Consider the following 21,221-nt stretch of genomic DNA (forward strand, 5'->3'; position numbering starts at 1 on the left):
CTATGCCACCTCAGAAATACAATATGTGAAGCAGGCCGTCAATACATTTGTAGCTTGGCCCACACACCTTGTGAAAGCTGTATTAGATGAGGTAACATGTTTCATTTGACATACGTAAAGTAAAACATTCATAGATTACAGTACAAATACTCACCCACTTTCATTAACCATGTAGCATCCACAACGTATTCCACACAACGAGGATGCACATGTGCCGAAGCCGGCTAATGTGAACGCAGATGATCCGTTGCGTGAATTGATGAAGTACAGTTTCGATCTTTACGACAAGCCACTTCAAATCACCTTTGATGGGAGATTTCTTGGAATTGTAGATGCATCTACATCGATATTCATCACATATTCAGATGTTATTGAAATAATAGCAGGAGACAAAAGTCTGAACATATCTGTCATACAATTATGGTTAATGTAAGTGAATTCCTTCATATAACTCATTCCTCATTCATTCAATATCATGATCCACTACAATACTTTCAAATCATGTGAATAGGTATATTCATGAGTGGAGTCAGATATTCAGTCAAGGTTTCATGTATGCATTCCTTGAGCCACAGTCGTTGGTTTGTTCAAAGGATAGACGCAGCGAATGCGAACAATATCTTGAAAGATGGCTTAAGGAATCTGACCGAGAGGTGTACATTGGACCTTACTTCCATCAGTAAGTGCTATTTAACAAACATACTTCAAATGATGTTTGGGTGTATACGTATCTAATGTGAATGACATGCAGGGAACATTGGCAACTCATAATTTTGTGTCCTAGGCAACATGTTGTTGTTTGGTTCTGTTCTTTGCGTAGGAAACCTGATATGCATATCAAAGCTACAATTAATAGGTTATCTCATACCATATAACTTTTTGCAAGCCTTCTTTAATGGTCATTATTGATTGACATTTTGTTGTATATGCGTTGATGTGGTTTTTTAAAAGCAGTGTAATGACAAAATTGAAGAAGACCTTGTCTCCTGAAACTAAGGCAGTTGCACCAAAGTGGATTGAAGTAAAGGTAAGTCAGCTATGTACCATGTGTTAGTGTTGTCTAGTTAAGTCATGAACTTATGTAATGTATACGATGTTCAAATGTTTTCCATATGTAGAGTCACGTTCAAACCGGCTGTTATGAATGTGGATATTACATAATGCATTGGATCTGGAACATCATAGCCAGCGACATAAAGAGTGATTGGTCCATGGTATGCATAAACTTCAGTACAATTGGAACTGAATTTTTATATTTGCAGTACTAACTTACAATTATGAATACTTGCAGTGGTTTGCTAATGACACACCGTTGGACATCGGCATCATCACCACAATTCGAAAGAAATGGGCAACATTTTTTTTAAAGACAGCAATAAGTCAAAACGGCTAATGATGGCGTTGGAGTATTTTTTTCCCTGTATTTGAGACAATTGTTATGTTATTTGACACAGCGGCTATTTTATTTTCGGTCATGCTACTAATATTCTATTCTTAGTATTATCTTCTCAATTTCATATAATTGTAGTAATATATTGTCTTTACCCCCTTCTACTGCATTGCATCTGCATTTGATTACCACAGCAACAATTTAGTGCAGCTATAGTACCACCAAGCTTGCCACTGCAGCAGTTAAGTGAACAAATGAAGTGTCCACAGTCATTGGATGGTTGCTTGGTAGAGGTACATGCTAATAACTAATAAGATTTCCTGTGCAGGGTATCATTGTTTTTGCATGACTGATGGCTACCTTGGGGCTGGAGATTTTGGTTGAATCTGCCTCAAGTGTTATTTTGAAGGTAATTGAGATAATCTTTTGTTGTTGTTTGTTTATTATATACCTAAATTTGGGTTGAAGACTAGTTATTCAACATGTGGATTATCTACCATAATAAGTGATTTTATCATTTGAGCAGATGATATTATCATTTGACCTTGCTTTTGCTTGGATTCCGCTCCTAAAGTTCAGTAGCAGCAAAGTGACTAGCAGCACAAGCATTGAAGAGGTGTGTTTCCTCCTTGTTTGTGGATTCATGAACTATAACTTAATACATGAAACTGAAAAATGTTCTAGTTATAAAATTTGATTAGCTAGGCTTACATGAATTGTTGAATTGATCAGCTAGGCATACATTATATCAACTGTTAGTGTCATTTTTTCAGTCTAATAATATTTTGGTTGATATTATCATTATTATGATTAAAGAGATTGCAGGGATTCCAAGGGAAGGGGACCAGGGGATGAAAAATATGATTAAAGAGAGTTCTTGAGGAGTTTGTCACATGCTCAGGTAATTAGTGCTAAAGCAGTTGGGTGAAATTCTCATATTTTGAATGCTGCATGCAATTAATATCGTCATTTGATGAAATGCAGAATCTTCCTGACTGGTTTAGTGCATGTTTCATTGATTGCATAAGATGTAAAATATTATTAATCAAGAGGAGTCTTGCTTAATTGACTTCAGTGTTGAGCGTGTTGCATTTGTCTTATGTACTAGTTCATTCATTTATTTAATTTTAGTTGACAACTTCTGGAATGGTGATATCAAAATATAACCTATGAAAGAGGATAATCTTCTCAGCTAATTGTTGAGTGGTTTATTTTTTTGTTTTGTCTTTTATGTTGCATTTGATGACTTTGTTTCTTTTCTTGTAGGGAAGTGGAAGATTTTGCACGAAGGTTAAATTCTGCTTGGCCTGAAAGGATGCAAATTTGATCTTTGGCCCAACACAGAAGACTAGTAACAATTTCTATGAATAGCAATGGTTCAACGCAGTTGTATATAGGTATGTTCTATCTATCTTCTCAATATTCGCGGTGAACCCTACTTGCTGCCTTGTTTTCTATCAGAAGCATCATTAAATTTTGTTGACATGCACATGACTGGAATCAACTAGTTATAAGTTACTTCATCACTCTCATGCATTTCATTCATCACATACAACACTTAAATGCTTTAATATGGGCAATTAATATGGGTGCCGGTCTAATTAAGACTGAGGGGTGAGAAAGAGACAATTAATATGGGTGCCGGTCTACTTGCAATTGGTTCTTGTGCAATTGGTCTATGCAGTGATGAACATTACTTAAATGCTTGCAATAGAATCTGGAATGAGCCCTCTTGTCCTTGTTGCTTATCGACAACTCTTTGCTACTGTGTCCATTGCTCCCTTTGCTTATAGGCTCGAGTGGTAATTATATATATATATACCCTATCTGGTTTTGTTTTATTTTCATATATATAAACAATGCATGCATGAAAGGCTTTGATGAACTTTGAACCACCTATAACATTCTCACTGTGAGTGTCACCGTCGATATCCCTTTTCTTTTGGTTGATGCATGATTGTGTTATTTATCCTTTAAATGTATTTATATATGTTTGCTGTATATAAATGTAGCTTTTTTTTTGAAATTTGAATGGTATAACCCAAATTTTGTGAGCAGGCAAAATACTTCAACGACGGTCCTTATGAAAACCCGTCTTTATAGCCTTATTTACCAACAACGACGGGTGCTCCAGCCACCGTCGTTGAAACCTCAAACAACAATGACGGTGTACACACCACCGACGTTGACATACTACCAAACAACGTCGGTGGTGAGCCCGCCACCGATGTTGACAGGAAACAAAACAACGACGGGTCTTGTGAACCCGACGTTGAAATGGACCAAAACAACGACGGTGGTGCGCCCGCCACCGATGTTGACAGGAAACAAAACAACGACGGGTCTTGCGAACCCGACGTTGAAATGGACCAAAACAACGACGGGTTGTCTAATATGTGCGTCGTTGAATCCTTTTTTATAACGTCTGTTCTTTTATAGCCACTGACGTTGTATTCTTGCATTACAAAGACGGGTCCTATGATGACCGATGTCGTTGTTGTCGACATACAACGACATCTGGAACAAAGACGGTGTGGGGCCCGTCGTAGATACCGGTTTTCAACCGATGTAGAAGCTTCTTTTTGTAGTTGTGTTCCCAAAAGCAAGCAGTAGACAAGATGGCTTCAACTTATGATAGACTAAAACGAGTTTGAACTCTGGACACAAAAAGTGCAGAGAGGTTCAGTAAGATACAAAATTGCAAAGAGAGAATTACATGTTTCAAAGAAAATATTGATGGACAAGAGCTTATGCTTACCAATGACTTGGAGCAATCTCTGTGATAGTGTGTTGTCTACATACCAAGTATTTTAATGAACCTTGACAACCTACATTTAAAAGACAACAATGTATTAGGTTCGAAATAAGCGTGTCAAAACTACAAACCAGATCAGGACATGGCCAATACATTTATATATACATATAGTTCAACGTTTTGACAACATTAAGTGATATGAGAAACAATCAAGTAGCTGACATGTACTTTCCTTCCCTTACTTCTTGCTTCAAATATGGTTTACATCTCATATTTCCTCCCTCATAAAATCTGTAAATTTTATTGTTATTAAATTTATCTTTCTTTTTTACAAGGTTACAAAAAATTCAAGCTACAAAAGAAACAGTTTGCATGACTTTCCTCTGTCTTACTTCCTATGTTTTAACTCCTTAGTTTGGCTTCTATAGGAATGAAGTCATTCTTGCCATGAAATTTCCATGAAAAAAAATTCTTTTTCAATGGTATTTTATTTCTGATAAATTTTTTTGGGACCAAAACATGGATGGTTTCTCTGGGTATGTTTGGATATTCCTCTCACAGCTTATGGAAACTTTGTTCTGGATTTGCAGCAGAATATTCATGAGGTATTTAAATTGAACTTTTCATCACCAATTAACCTTTTACTTACAATGGATCATCTATTTAACTTTTTTTTCCTCTTAATTTCAGATACAGCAGTCATGAAGGTAGCAATTCAACTTGTTCTTCAAAGTTTGCCTAGCCAAATAAAAAAACTACTGAAAAATAAAGGAAGAGAAAGGGTCTCTAAAAGTGAGTTCAGTGCTAGAACATGTCCAACTTAGCTTGGTCTCGATCTGAGTGTTATATTTGTTCCTAGATTACAAAATTTGTATAAATGCCACACTGTCTTGTTTTCACTCCCTCACGTGGGTAACAGAGAGGAAATACAAGACAAAGGAGTAAACTTTAGTTTTTGTTTTATTTGTTTACACATGGATAATAAGTTCTCTCCTACTTAGTTCTTTGTGTGCAATTGTTTGTTCCAGAATGCGACAAGGTGAGCATCCATCTCTTCTAATAAAGATAATCTCTTGGATATAAAAAATAAATAAATAAATCTCCATATATTTCTTGTCAAGAATAGCAGACAAACTGCAAATAATTTGACATATAATTGGCTAGTTATTTGAATATGATGGTGATCATTCGTTATAAGAAACCAATTTGGAGGGAACAATTCTTTATTTTTTTTTCGTAAGCTCCAAACTAAAATATTGGCTTTTAAGACTAACATGATATGACTATTTTAAACTATGACAAAACTTAGATGCAATTTTTTATATATTTTTAGCATTATTTTCTAATCAGAATTAAAGTTTTACCACGTAAATATTAGTATATTTTAATCTTTAGTATAATCATTTATAATGAAATTGTTAAATTAATGAAACTTCAATTCTGACTCAAGAACAACAACATTCAGTGAAGGTGCTTAAGAAATTGTATTTAAGTTTTTTTTAACATACAACATTTAAAAAATATGTTACGGATATAAAGTATTCATTGATTTTATCGATAATAACTTTTAGTGTAGTTTCCTTCCCAACCATTATTCACAAGCTAAAACACGAGTTCTACTTTTTAAGGTAGCAAGTTCAAGTTTTATCCTTTAAGGAGTAGGTTGTAACATAATTTATATAAAAGTAAAATTATTTTCGTTAAAAGATTAAAATCAGTGTTTATCATAAATCTTATGATAGCCTATTCTATTGCTATGTAGTTCCTTTTCTCTAAGGAAAAGATAAAACTTATTTAATAGGCATTAGCCAATGAGAATTTACTCCACTAGTAGAATTTATCTTGAGTAAATGACTGAAAGATCTTGATTCCTCCTTCACGTTCTCAATATTTTTTTGTGATAGCTCTGTAAAATATGTAGAACTGCTATTGAATCTACATCAAACGGTTTACATTTTCAGGTTGAAATGAGTGTTCACACTCTAGTTCGTTCAACTAAAACTAAACCAAATAATTGTTCTTCTTCGACCACTTGAATGATTTTTTCAATGAAAGCATGCTAGTGTGTGCTTGTGGTAAATACCATATCAGTCATCAATCATTCTTTAATTATGATTCCCCACGAAGAAGACAAATATCACTTGACTACAAGGACTCACAATCAACTTAGTGTTATCCTTGATATGCTCTTCTCGTAAAGGAAACTCTACTTGAGATTTCATTGTCTATTAGCAATATTTTCTTGCTATGTGAATGCGAATTGACACAAGTAATTAATGACACAAAATTTACTCATCCTCTCCATAAATTTGGGGATTGATTCTCCCTAATACTACTAAAATTTTGCTTGGTGAGAAACATTCCTCTCAAAGAGACTCTTTGGCACTTGGGTAAGTACTAGTTTATTAGTTGACATTATAAAACTGCCTGCGGTTTATGCCTATAAAATTTGGATGGGCCTATGCTGATAGTCCACATATATGACTAAGGATTTGTAGTTAATTTATCCTTCCTATGAATGAGGTTGATTCTCCTAAGTTATTAAAATCCTACTTGGTGGGTAACCTTCTTTAAGGAGATCTATTGACGATAAAAAAACTAGTTAAGTAGTTATGATAGATAAAATTGCTTGCGGTTTGTTTAGGCTTGTATAGTAATTTTCTTGATAGATTTTTACTAGCAACCCATCATATCATTGGCGTCCTACCAACACTATTAAGAGTGCCTACTCATTCTACCAGTATTTTGCAAGGAAAAAAAAATTCTTGCTATGATAATTCCTCCTCATCTTCAAGTCTCAAGCATTATGCAACTCATTGCTTCTAATGTTGACATCAAACTTTTAGATTTCCCGCAGCCAAGTTTTCAAATTTCATATGCAAACAAGTAGAAGACCAACCATGTAGTTTTAAAATTCACTGCTCCTATCTATATTAACTAATAAGCACTAACAAGTAACCATAATAAATTAAGTGATTAACAAACTCTAAGTGAATTTTACTACTCCAAGTAAATTTTGGGAGGACTCTTTGTTTATAGCACATTCAATACTGTCTATATTCATTCTATTCAAGTATATGGGGTTTCGTAACATGACCTCTTGCCGAAGAACTCAAGTAACATGCCCCTCTCTACCATCCCTAGAAGCTGGAATGAGTCACTGCTCATTTCGGCAACAAACATTTCCATGTTTGACATTGCAGCAGCAGCTTGAAGCCACCACCTCAACCACACTCCTCCAACAATATCAGTAATAATTGAGAAGTACCCGTCAGTCCACAACTCCCTATTGAGAGGAACAACACCAGTGGCAACCAAAAGAGGGAAAAAATAGCCCAAAACCACTTCCCCAGCAAGAGTACTAATAGAGTCCAAGTAGTTGAGGTCCACCAAACAGCAACTTATCTGACTTCAACCCTCAACAATACCAAAGTCCAACCACAAACAAGCCTAACTCAAATTTTGTTCATCATGCAAAGCCAATGTCTGTGTCTACCCCTCAAACAAAGACCAGTACCAATCAAGCCATTCTCTAGTGGGGGTGATTATTATTTTCTAACACAAAAGCAACCTAATAAGTCTACCCCTCAAACAAAGCCCAGTAGCAATCTACCCCTCCAGAAATCACAATTCTCATTCAGATAAGATAACAAATAAACAAACAAAAAAGTTCTAATCATACTCATAAAGAGTGAATAGGCAATTTAGTCCCTGAGATTGTACCCATTTTGCATATTAGTCGCTAACTTAATATTAAATTCAAAATAGTCCCTATCTTTGCCAAAGTGTTGCAAAATAGCCTTTCCGTTAAATTTTAAAGTAACGCCGTTAATGAGGTCAATTTTAGTGCCACGTGAACTATCCAACGTGGCACTAAAGGATGACGTGGCATGACACATGGACGTACCTCTTAAAAGATGCCACGTCATTTGATGATAACAAAACGAGTAAATAGGCAATTTAGTCCCTAACTTTGTACCCCTATTGCATATTAGTCCCTAACTTAATAAAAATTCAAAATAGTCCCTATCTTTTGTATAAGTATTGCAAAATAGTCTTTTCGTTAAATTTTAAAGTAATGTTGTTAGTGAGGTCAATTTTAGTGTCACATCATTTGATGATGATAGAATGAGTGACTTCTTCAAATTTGATGGTTCTGAACCAATTGAGGCATATATACGAAAAAGAACCCACACATACTTGCACAAATAAAAAGAACCAAAAATCCACAGCAACAACCTTATCTCTGTAGCCGTCAACACCAATGGACGAGGTCTGCATAACCATTTTCTTTTCCTTTTTTTTTCTTCAATTACCATCAATATATCATTCTGGGTTCTGATTTTTTTTTTGTGTGTGTTTTGAATAGGAAGAGAAAAAACCAGAGGAAAACAAAGTGGAGGAGAAAAAAGCAAATGAAGAAGAGAAAAAACCAGAGGAATCAAAAGATGACAAGGAATCCAAGGAGGAATCTGCGCCGCCAGAAATTGTGCTAGGCACAACCTTTGCAATGCATGGACACTTTAAGCACGATTTCCGGCATCTTTTAAGTTAGGTACTATTTTGCAACACTTATGCAAAAGATAGGGACTATTTTGAATTTTTCATTAAGTTAGGGACTAATATGCAACAGGGGTACAAAGTCAGGGACTAAATTGCCTATTTACTCGTTTTGTTATCATCAAATGACATGGCATCTTTTAGGAGGCACGTCCACGTGTCATGCCACGTCATCCTTTAGTGCCACGTTGGATAGTCCACGTGGCACTAAAATTGACCTCACTAACGGCGCTACTTTAAAATTTAACGCAAGGACTATTTTGTAACACTTTTGCAAAGATAGAGACTATTTTGAATTTAATATTAAGTTAGGGACTAATATGCAAAATGGGTACAATCTAAAGGACTAAATTGCCTATTCACTCTACTCATAAACCAAAAAGGTTCTAATCATACTCTACTCTTACACGTCTAGCAAAATAACAATATTTACATAACCATACTCATAAACCAGATATAACCAAAATTATAAAATAGGAACCTTGGGAGCACGAAGCACCTTGCGAGCACCTTGTGAACACCAACGGACTGAAATTCACCACCTTGAGCACCTTGCAACTTGCAAGCACGAACCTCCTTACAGTGACCACCTGGGTAACGTGCAGTTACAAAGAAGAAGAAAAGGAGAAGAAACAAACAAATAACAACAGGAACAAGAAGAAGAACAAAATCATGTACCGTGAGGTCGCGAAGAACAAAACCTTATACCGTGAGGCTGTACCTGGGTAACGTGCAGTTACAAAAGCCTGTACCGTGAGGTCGCGAAGAAGAAGAAGCGAGGAAGAACAAGAAAACCGAAGCGCGAGGAAGAACAAGAAAAACAGAGTGCGAGGAAAGTACTAGGGCTTGCGTTCTCATGTTTTAAATTATAAGTACAACATCGGTTTTCTTAAAAAAAAAAAAACCGATGTTAATCCATAGATGTTAACGTTAACATCGATTTTTGAAAAACCGATGTTAACATGTATGCATTAACATCGGTTTTTTGAAAAACCGATGCTAAGAAGTATACTTTATTTACAAATATGTCACCGCATTTAACTTAACATCAGTTTTATCCAAAATCGATGTTAATAGGCCGATGTTAAAACTACTTTTTATAATAGTGATATTACAAATAATTAATCAAATATAATATTGGGATGAATTAAAATTAGATATCTAACCAAATTTGGTGAGAAAACAGTGCATCATCAACATATTCGCAGGATATTTGGAATGGTTTATTCTTTGCTGTCGGCGCTTCTCACTGTTATTGTTGATGATATCGCTGTTACATTAACTTTAATATGTTATATATAGTAATATATATTTTTTAGTTTGGATTCTTGTAATTGATCTCATGACTAGCTAGTGAGTTAATTATCTGAGATTGTCTGGTCCAAGGTTTCTAATTTCTAACCACTTTATTAGTAAAGTTCTGCACTTCTCAATTTTGTAGAAATTAAAATTAAGTTTTGTGAATAGATAACATTCATATGGATTCCCTCGCTCTTGCACTGATCACTATCTGATTAGTGTTTATATTCTGAAAATTGTATAGTATTCAATTACGGAATCGTTGTTTTTAATATATAGCTGGGCTTTTAATCTTGTCTCTCCATTAATTTAATAAGCTTATATATAGAATTTTTATGTAGGTTAGCATGTTTGATATGTATTTAAAGGAATAAATAAATACATGATGTTAATACATTATAAAAGATTAAAATAATAAAAAAATATTATTTATAATTACTTAAACTAACTTATCAAATTTAAAAGACTTTTTGAATAGCGTAAACCTTAACCTAACATACTCCATTCCTATTTTTATTGCACTTGCTATCTAAGGCTCATAAACGGTTCTTGCTCATGCACGTATTTAGACTAATTTAACTCTTTAATTGGTCAAAAGACATTATTTGAAAAAATTAAATTATTTTTTAAGTTGTTTTTTAACTTAAATTTTTTTTATTGCAATATAACTTCAAATAATTGATATATCTAAAATATATATAATTTGACATATATAAAAGTTTATTTTTCAATCAAAATGCTTTATGGTAAATGACCAAATGGTAACTTGGTATGATTAGGTTAGTTAGACTTCAGCAAAGTAAAAATTAAGTTAGTTAGAATATTAATTGGATTAATTTAATGGCTTATAAATATTAGTTATTAATTTATTACTTTTTCCTAGTATGTAAGTCACATATATACTACCTTCTCTACTCTATGGCTTGTTTGTAAAAGTTTATAAAGTTACACTTTTAATTAACTTTTATGAATAAAATATTGGACTTTGAAAAATAAAGAATACTTTTGGGATTATGGCTACTTCAACTTATTGCCAGTCAACTAATTTTTAGGATTGACCAGGTTGAGTTAAAGCCAAATTTTGGTTAAGATTTTCAAAATAATGATAGAAACAACAAAAATAATAGACATAAACCACTGCAAAACATGAAGGTGCAACCAAGAATAACGATTCAAAGAGAATGAATTGAAAATTAAATTTAGTTTTAATTGTATGGAAACTGTGAATTAAAAAGTAAGAATGGTTAATTTTACTATCTATATTGTAATTACATAAAATTAGCTCTTAAAATTGTAATTTCAATTCTACTAGAGAATTCAAACATAACTTTAATTAATATTTGAAGGTATAATTGTGATCTCAAATTTCAATCTCACGTCTAATTTGGTGAGGTAATCGACCACTAACAAAAAAGCCATCATCCATCTCTCAAGTCTCAACATAGTCCCAAAGAGTAATAATGATCTAAACCCAAAACGAACGAGACAAAAGGCCAAGCAAAGAAGCACTAGTAAGGACAACGACATCAATCAAATAATAAGGGTCTGAAGGTAACAATGTAAATGGAAAGAAGCACTAGCAAGGATAATTATACGGACCCTATGAATAATAACACGCATAATACTTTCATAATTTCCAATAAATTTGAATGTGATGCAGTGAAACATAAGATAGATCATAAGTAAGAAAATCATCAAAAAGTAAATGGAAAACAAAATGCATTTAGGGCTAAGGTAAAGGAAAGACTGAGTGGCCTCAAAGTGGCCAACCAGTTGCTAGCTACACTTCCTATTCCTGAAAACAATGTTGCTCCAGAGATGATTTCATCAGCACGAGTGCCTCAAGTTATTACGGAAGATTAAAATGGAAACATTGAAATGCAACAACACACTTGCTTACTTTCACAATACATTATTAAAAATAAGAGCACTAACCTCGTGACGGCGTGTGCGACGATGTGGATGAGCGGATGGCACGACAATGTGCAACGAAGGCCTGGGAACCTCGTGCGAGGGCGGCATGATGGTGGTGGAGCTCGTGCGAAGACAGTGTGACGATGGTGGAGCTGGTGCGACGGTGGCGTGATAGTGGGTTCGAAAATCACCAAAAGGGAAGTCATTGAGTGAGTCCCTCATTAGGGTTGGGTTCTTTTATTTTGGAAATAATTTAAATTTCTTATGGAAACATAACCTGTTAATAATATTTAAATTTTCGACAGAAACATAATCCATCGGAAAAATCTGTCGGTAGTATTTAAATTTCCTACGGAAACATAATCCGTTAGAAAAATTCATCGATAACATTTAAATTTCCTATGGAAACATAATCCATCGGAAAAATTCATCAATAACATTTAAATTTCTGACGGAAACATAATCCGTCCGAAAAATATATCGGTAATTAATACTTTACGACGGAAAACTTGTGTGTGGATAAATTCCATCAAAAAATTTAAACATTTTCTCACTGAGTGCACTTTGTTGGTAAATTCCATCGGTAATATAGACATTTATGACGAAATACATTATATGGGAAATATTTCATCAATAATAACAATTTTTCTTGACTGTAATCAAATAGACAATTCTACCATTAAGTTATTAACCACAAAATTTACCATAACTTTGCTTTTGTTCCCCTTCACCAGCCCCTCATGATGCATGTAGTGATCTTTACAATTTATGTTCACAAATTATTCACCGTTTTATTTTATACATCTTTGAGTCTTTATTTTGAAGAGAAACCCGCACGGTTTAGAAAACATGTCAATAAGTAAGTGGGAATAGTGTACTCCGCAAAAGTTGATGTATATTGCTTAATGCCCTTGTAATTAATTTCTGAATTGATGGTATTGAACAACTTTTGGATGAAAGTTGTGATCTTTTGTGCTAAAATCATTTAGAGCACAATAATTTCCAAAGTGTATCTTTCAAATTCTTTATTGAGAAAAAGAAAGGACATATGATGGCTGTCATAAGCACTCAATTCATTTGAAATATGCTCATCTTTATAATTTGTGGTCATAATTTTTGTTCCAAAAGAACTAGAATAGTTTTCCACAACTGTAAGCATGGTGTATGTTTGGATCAAAGTTAAGAAGACTTAAAAAGTATTTTTATGATTAAATATTACTTTTAGTTCATTATATTGTTGTATTTTTTTTCATTTTGGTATATTCGGTTTTAAGAGTTTTATTTTAGTCTTTTATGTTTTTGAAAGCTCCATTTTGATACATTAAATTTTAAAAGTTTTATTTTGGTCCTTTATGTTATTAGAAGTTTCATTTTAATATTTTTTTTTGTTTTCTATTAAAATGTTAATATTTTGTCATTGTTTTAAATTTTAACAGAACATTAAATATAAGTAAAATAGTTAATTTAAAATAGTGATGACTAAAAGAGTAATTGTACCTGCATGGGGTAGACAAGTAACTCTCTTTCTTGTTTGCGTCATTTGAATGATTTTTCTCTTTCTCCAAATAGTACTTGTCAAATCGGAGGGTGAGGTACCTGCAAAAGACATTCTGATGCTCAAGTAAGGTTTCGATTGAGAACAACAAATAAGGATAATAAATGTGAATCAAGAGTGTGTTTATCTCGATATTCACATAACTACTTATATGTACCTTAGTGGGTCTTGGATCTATGGGTTCTTTTCCAAGGTTGCCTTTTTTTGGTAATGTCTCTATAATTATCATTAGGGAATTTATCTCTCCCTTAATTATTCTTTACTAGTTAATCTAGGTAATCTTTCTTTACATAAGTTGTCAAAGATCGGATGAGATGCGCTCAATCTTTGGTCAGACTAAGTACTTAATAGGGGTATCAGGTATTTGCCTAGACCGAGTACTTGATATTGCAAGGGGTGTCAGGTATTTGGTCAGACTGAGTACCTAATACTACAAGGGTATCGGGTATTCAGCCAAGTTGAATACCTAATACTGTGGATGGTCCTAGTACTCGACCAAGTTGATTACCTGATACTTCAAGGGGTATCAGGTATTCGGCTAGGTAGGGTACCTAGTAGGAGTAATCTTACAGAATATAGGAATTATAGTCTTCGAATATTCGATATGTCCAAATGTTGAACCCTATTATAAGGTATGCTTTAGTGTCCCAAAGATTTTATTTTGGTATAATGGGTATTCGACTTAGGCCAAATATCTATTCAGTATAATAATTTATTTTAAAATTTAAAACATTAACGAAACATTAATGTTATTAATAAAAAACAAAAAAATGAACAAAATAAAAATTTTGAAAACATAAAAGACTAAAATAAAACTTAATCTACCAAAGTAAAAAAACAATAAAACTTAATGTACCAAAAATGATATTTAGTCTACTTTTATTTTCGAAACAACATTTTATTTCTTCTTTAAATATGTTTGTGGTACCACTTGAAAACCCCTGAACATACTTTTGGAGCATAAGATACACATTAAATTCTTTTCCCTACTTACTTTCAACATTCATTCAGAAATTTCTAACGGCAACCCAAGCGAACACTTTATTTGTGCATTAAATCTATAATTGTACACTGTAATTGATAAAAGTACTTTTTGAAGTTTGATCCAATCATAGCATAAGTCTTCTTTGGATCTTTGTTCTTGTGAGCATATGGGAGCTTGACTTGAGATTTTTTGTTGGGTAAATGATACTATATTAATTATTAATTTTTGCTAATAAAAGGATTTGAATCCACCATTTTTTTTCTTCATCCCGAAATCAACCTTATTACTTCACACGACTAAGATTGTTAATTAAAGTTATGTGCCAAGAGGTTTAGTGGTTTCATAATGAGCATGACCACATCCTTTTAATGTGTCAACGGATGTCTTTCACACTTGAAATCTGTGTGTATAAGAGTTACTTGAAGACTATATGATTTGTTGGTGATCGGTGGCGAAGTAGCAATTGTTCTTGAGAAAGAGGCAAGTGCTCGATCAGATTGGCAATTATCGGTCAAAGTTTGAACTAAGTATTCGGCCTTGTTATTTTTCTAAAATATTTTTTCATAAATAACGAAATTTGTTAAAAAGAGAGTATAATAACAGAGTATAAATAATAAATACTTTCTGCAATCGAATTATCAAGATTTAACGTCCAAAATAAGTCAAAATTAAGTACACTGTTCAATTAATTCCAAAAGGCATACATAACAAATATGAAAATTGTAACACAACATGAAAATTAATCATCTAAATGGGAAGAAAAACATCAAGACTGCGAAGTAATTTTAATAAAATTCATAAAATGAGACCTATTAACAACTTCTTACAAAAACACGAACTATTTGTGATGTAATCAAATAGACCATGCAATTAATTTATTAATCACAAAATTTACCACAACTTTGTTTCTATTCCCCTTCACCACCCTTCGTGACGCATGTAGTGGTCTGTACATTTATGCTCATAACTTAGAGTTTGAATTTAGTGGGGTTTGTTAGAAGAGAAGTTTTTAGTTTTATCGGAATCGTCAGAAAACTTAATTTTTATGATTGATATGCATTTTAAAAAAATAATATTTTTGGAAAAGAATATTTTTTGGAAATATTTTTTAATTAGTTTTTCATGAAATTTTTATGGAGAGATGAGAATTTTACTTTTCAAGTTTAATTTTTTTATTACGATAAAAATATCATGCTATTTTTAATTAAATTATATAATATGATAAATAATTAAAATAATTGATAAAAATATATGTAATTCTTTGATTTCTAAAAAATTTATTTATAGATTTTAAATGGTTAACTAAACAAATTTTATTCACTCCTAGGAAACATATTTTTCAGATGATCCTCTACATGAAAAACTCCTCCCCGGTCATACATGAAAAGTTTTTATCAAATTTCAATTGATATTCCAAACATAATAATTAATTTTTAAACAAATCTTTGCTAAAAAAATAATGAAAACGGACGTAAGTAATCTGTCCGAATTGAAATACTCTCTGGCCTTAGGATAAGTATGCGAATGAAAGAAATTAACAAAGATATTACCACTGGGGTTTTATATTCTATATAGTATATATTTCTTTGCCATCAAACGGATGAAAATGAGTTGAGCATCAACACTTTGTAAAAGGCATCTTGGCAGTGATTTCATATAGTTAACGATCAAATCGTGTAGGACTCAAATTGATTTACTTTTGAAGATCGAGGATTTATCATTTGCCATAAATAAAAGTACCACATGGTACAAAGGAGACACGCATATTATATTTTTGGACAAAATAAGAAAAAAAGGCCGTTGATGTTCTCATGTCATGGCATTGCAGCTTCAAAACGCAATTCAAGCATCATGAAACGGGAAATGAATGATTGTACTTTTGCGAATGAATGAATGGAACGTTAAAATCAATAATCACAGATACAGACAAAACCCCTGAGTATTTCTTTATTTAGTAAAACCAACAAAACAAATTATTATCTTTTAGATGTTTTCATTATTTTAATTGTTTCTCACACATAAGTATATCTCAGGAAAGATTCAGTAAACAACTTACATGTAATTTAGCTCAATTGGATGAAATTATATTAAAAAAAAACAGTAGCCTTGTACAAAAAAAAAAATCACAAGTAACCGACCGAGTAAAGGGAAATAACTGAGATCATATTCTGTTTATTTATCTCCGTCTTTGATTTTCTGTCGATAATGGCTTACAACTGGTCCAACATTGATTTCGTTATATGTCACATTCAATATGTCTGTGTACTTGCACAAATTCTCTGTTCTGGTTGACTTATTTCTTGGGTTCTTGACTTCAAAAGCAAAACTGTTATTCTAAAAACCCTTTTTTTCATGCTAAAAATTAATAGAGTAATCTCAAATTTAAATATTAGATATATAAATATGTTATATATATATATATATATATATATATATAAAGAAAACTTTATTACCTATTATAATTTTATTTAACTTAAATAAAATTGTCTAATGTAAGGAATACATATAATATCATACCAAAAACTATTGTCCAATGATTTAACTAGGGGAAGGATATATCAGTTGACAGTTGTGCGCATGCTTCAGTTTAAAATTACAACAAACATTTTCAAATATATAATTAAAAGTACGTTGAGAATTGAAATTAGTTAATGTTGTGTTTGATAGTGGTGAAATATGTAAGAAATTGGAGATGGGGCAAAGAAATGAGGTTGAGGTGCCAAAGATAGCAAGTTTAGTACCCGAGAAATAGAGAGGAGGTTTACAAAAATATGTGAGACTCACGTGTTCTTGTTTTCACTATCATGAGCGATGAAATGCAATAAAATACTATAGAATTTTTTTTTCTTCACTTTACCAAAAGTGACCAATAATGAATTTTTGTGTGCAACTTATTGATTATGCTTGTACATAATCGGTTACACTAAACAAGTATAATAGATTATGTGCATAATTAATTATGATGTGTGCAACATCAGTTATGTGCAAGTATAATCGATTAATTAGTTACATTGAGTTCCTTTATTTCGTGGAATTGGAGCCATATAGTCAATTATATTCATAGTATAATTAATTATATGGAGCGTGTGTGAGCTACATGTAAAGGGTAAAGTTGTGTTTTTATTAATACACTATTTTTTTTCTTCTCTTTTTGGGCAAAGTTGTATTTTTATATTGATAGCAGATGCACTGGTCATCCGATTCATTCACCTGTAGCCTTTGTTTAATCGTATTATTGATACAAAATATTATTAATTTTATTGATGATTAATATTAGTTGGAAAATCTGACTTTGTTATCTTTAATAGAATTTTTCTTTTTTAATTATATTTTTTTCATCTATAAAATTCAAACATGAGACTTTGAGCATTCGATTCATTCGTTTGTAACCTTGTTTTTGTTTTTGGTTCTTTTTTTCTTATACCAAAAAAATCAAAAACCCCTTCTGGATCACTAGTATTCTCCACTAAAGATAATTATGTTAGAGTGGGATAAGATCATCATAAGCAACAAAATTAGAATTCAAATTTAAAACTATTGGTTAAACCAAAAAAATCTTGTATCAATTAATATATGCACTTAATAGTATTTTCTTCCTCTTTACCGGAGAAAGTGTATGAGTCTAATAGAGAATGCCCTCAAATTGATTAGGTAAAAATGTTTGAATCAAGTTTTGTGGACTTAGATTCTCTAATGCCCCACACCCCATACTATCCCTACAGCGGCGTATTAATTTTTCATAATTAAAAATAATAATATATTTTTTATATTCTTATTTTTAATAACCGTTATATTTAAATCTAATGGCTAAAATCACTGCTGCATAGGCAGCTTAACCGCAGACAAACCATACACGAGTTTGACTTGTACATTCTGTCATGTCATCCACACACGCACACATGAACAGGGGTGATAGGAAAACTTCAGGTTCCTGAATTCTCCAAGGAGCATCACAGAAAGTAAATGCAGATAAGTTTGTTAATACTAATAATTTTTCTATGTCAAAGGAAGCGCGTGCACGAGTTTCCAAGAGAGAGGTTTTCATTTTTTAATGGCTCCCGTACTTGATTCAGTCCCCACAATCAAGAATTAATTATGCAATTCAAATATTACGAGAATAAAGGTCATTCTCTAAAGATTTGCCGATAGAATCCAGATAAATAAAAAAATAAAGACCAACCTTGTCTCATTCTAGTATTAATTTTATTAAAAGCTGATACACAGTAATCATGTTCATAATTCATACCAATCAAACCATAACAATAACAAGCCTAGAGAATCAAAGGACCAAAACAGCATAACTTAACAGTACAAAATATATTCAGCAAATCTTTTAGTTGAAAATATATACAGAAAACCAAACAAACAACAATAACAACAAGAAGAACAACATAAAAATCAAACCCAGAGAATAATTGTAAATCATGAGGCTATTCTTTTTCAGCTGAAAAAGTTGGTTTTCTTTCCAATGGCAATTCTTTTATTTGAGATCAGTATTCAGTAGTTCCACAAGGTAGCAACGTCCATTGGAACAACAGCTGATGAAGCAGTTGGATTCTGCTGATTCTCAAATTGCCTTTTACCCAATGAAGAGATTTCAGCGTTCACATCAGTAGAAATAGTTGTTTCCTGTGAGACACTGACCATTTCCCTCTCTGTTTCATAACCATTATTCCTCATGTTTGATCCATTTCCTTGGTTTTCAAGAAAGGCTCTAAGGTAATGGTTTGAAGAACTAGGTAATGGCAAAGTTGGTGGAATATGAAGTTGAGTATTGTAAAATGAATGGTTTGAAGAAACTCCATAAAGGGTGTTGTTGTTGTTGGTAGTGGTGGTGGTGGTGATGTTAATGTTGTTCAAGGAATCGAAGATCCCTCTTGGAGCATCAATTGGATTGGAGAAGCAGGGTACGTAAGCCGTATCAGTAACACTCAGTACTTTGGTGTTGTCAATGGAAGGTGAGGAATCAGTGAGAGGTGGCAAAGCAGAAGAAGAATAACCCAATTCGTTTCCATAAGAGTCCAACATCATCATCCCAGAAATATGAGTCCTCTTCACACCTGAACTCTTCTGAAAAACCCTGCAAATCACCCACTCATTCTGCAGCACAACAATAACGAATAGCACTGAATCAAACTCAACAAACAAAATTCTCATAACAAGTGGTACAAAGGAAGCAACATGGTCAAGACAAAATAAAAAATTGTTATTAGTTGTTAGTTATTGTTATTATTATTACCTTCGCAGTTTTGGGGAGGTTGTGAACAGAGAATTTTCCATCAAGTCTATACTCATGCATGACCCAATCAGTTTTCTCTCCCTTGGGAGCCCTTCCTTTGTAGAAAACCAAAGTTTTCTTCATACCCACAAGGGATTTTCCTCTGAAAATCTCTTTGTCTTTCCCTGTGGCCTTCCAGTATCCTGATTGAGTGGCTCTATTAGTCCTCAAACCAGTTGGGTATTTTCTGTCTCTCACACAGAAAAAGTACCACTCTTTCTCTCCCATTTTAGCTTTCCCTGTATCCCAAAAAAACATGCACACAACATAAAGTTATAATAAACTTACACAATCAATATATTTAGAATGTTTTTGTATCGGGATCGAATCTGTCCGTATGGTCTCATTGTAAGACAACATATTTAGAAGCCAAATAACCAAAACCAAAGTGGGGCTGAATTTTTTCATTTTGTTTTGAACTTACATGGCAAATCCCAAGGCTCAGACCTGTTCAAGTCCACCTCTCCAATGGCCCTAGCTGAGAAGTTGGTGTGGGTGACCTTTCTGTAAAGGTAATGACTAATTAGCTCTTCATCAGTTGGGTGAAACCTAAACCCAGGAGGCAAATCCATCTGATCCTTTTCCTTATTACATAGAAGAACTGAAACGTTTTCCATTCCCACTTACTCAAAAACCAATTACCCTTTTGCTTCCCTAGCCAGAATTTCAATTTCAATATAAGAACATACACCAAGATATTAAATTTCTGTTGCGGTTTTAATTTTCACAGTAGAAAAAAAACACAGCTCGGTAGGGGGGAATGTTTTTTGGGTTCTGTTTAGAAAGAACTGGATTCAGAAGAATCTATATAGACAGTAATAAGCCAGAGTGGTTTTTCATTGAAAAGGAAACCACAAAAAAGTCCACAGAAAGTGAGAGAGAGAAAAGGAGTGAAAATCATGGGAAGACATGGAACTGAAATGTGGTGGTGGTGGTAACTGAGGGTGAGGGTGGAGGTGTTAATAGAAGGATTAAAAAGCAAAGAGAAAAAATAAAATAAAGAAGCCCCTAAATACTGGTGTGTTGGAGAGAAAGATAAACGTGGAAATTAAGGCAACCTATTTAGTTTGTTTAATAGCCCACACTGTAACATTTATGCAATCATAGTTTTATCACCCTAATTTTGTTATTATGACTCAACACACTATGCCCAAGAACCATGCATGTAATTATGACATTCTTAAGTGTTTACTTCGTAAACTCACTGTTCTGTGTAAGATTAATTAACGCACAAAATGACCACTGGGGAATTTTAAAGTATTCAACACCAATCATCAAACAAGACATCAATGTTCATTGGTTCTTCTCAACTTAACAAACATTATATATATATATATATATATATATATATATATATATATATATATATATATATATATATAAAATATGTTGATGTACCGGCTGTAAAATTTGTTATTTAATTATAAATTAAAAATTAAAAAATTTATTGTATATAATAAATTATAATTGAATAATTATCTTAAA

The 21,221-nt window shown here is 32.8% G+C and overlaps 1 protein-coding gene and 1 long non-coding RNA gene across 2 annotated transcripts; one reads left to right on the forward strand and one right to left on the reverse strand.

The window, feature by feature from the left end:
• Positions 1–300: 300 nt before the first annotated feature.
• LOC114409704 lies at positions 301–3,971 on the forward strand. The gene is made up of 10 exons (XR_003666187.1): positions 301–429; positions 512–679; positions 752–856; positions 955–1,027; positions 1,119–1,214; positions 1,292–1,799; positions 1,917–2,006; positions 2,207–2,291; positions 2,657–2,787; positions 3,449–3,971. It is a non-coding gene; the product is annotated as an uncharacterized LOC114409704 (long non-coding RNA).
• Positions 3,972–18,618: 14,647 nt separating this feature from the next.
• LOC114409705 (NAC domain-containing protein 100-like) lies at positions 18,619–20,749 on the reverse strand. Its single transcript, XM_028373270.1, has 3 exons — positions 20,161–20,749; positions 19,698–19,975; positions 18,619–19,558 (listed from the first exon to the last, which is right to left on the reverse strand). Exons 1-3 carry the CDS (start codon positions 20,351–20,353, stop codon positions 18,956–18,958), a joined length of 1,074 nt encoding a protein of 357 aa, XP_028229071.1. The 5' UTR covers positions 20,354–20,749; the 3' UTR covers positions 18,619–18,955.
• Between the last annotated feature and the right edge of the window lie 472 nt (positions 20,750–21,221).

The sequence above is a fragment of the Glycine soja genome, chromosome 4 (genome assembly GCF_004193775.1).
Source record: "Glycine soja cultivar W05 chromosome 4, ASM419377v2, whole genome shotgun sequence".
In the NCBI taxonomy this organism is placed as follows: domain Eukaryota; kingdom Viridiplantae; phylum Streptophyta; class Magnoliopsida; order Fabales; family Fabaceae; genus Glycine; species Glycine soja.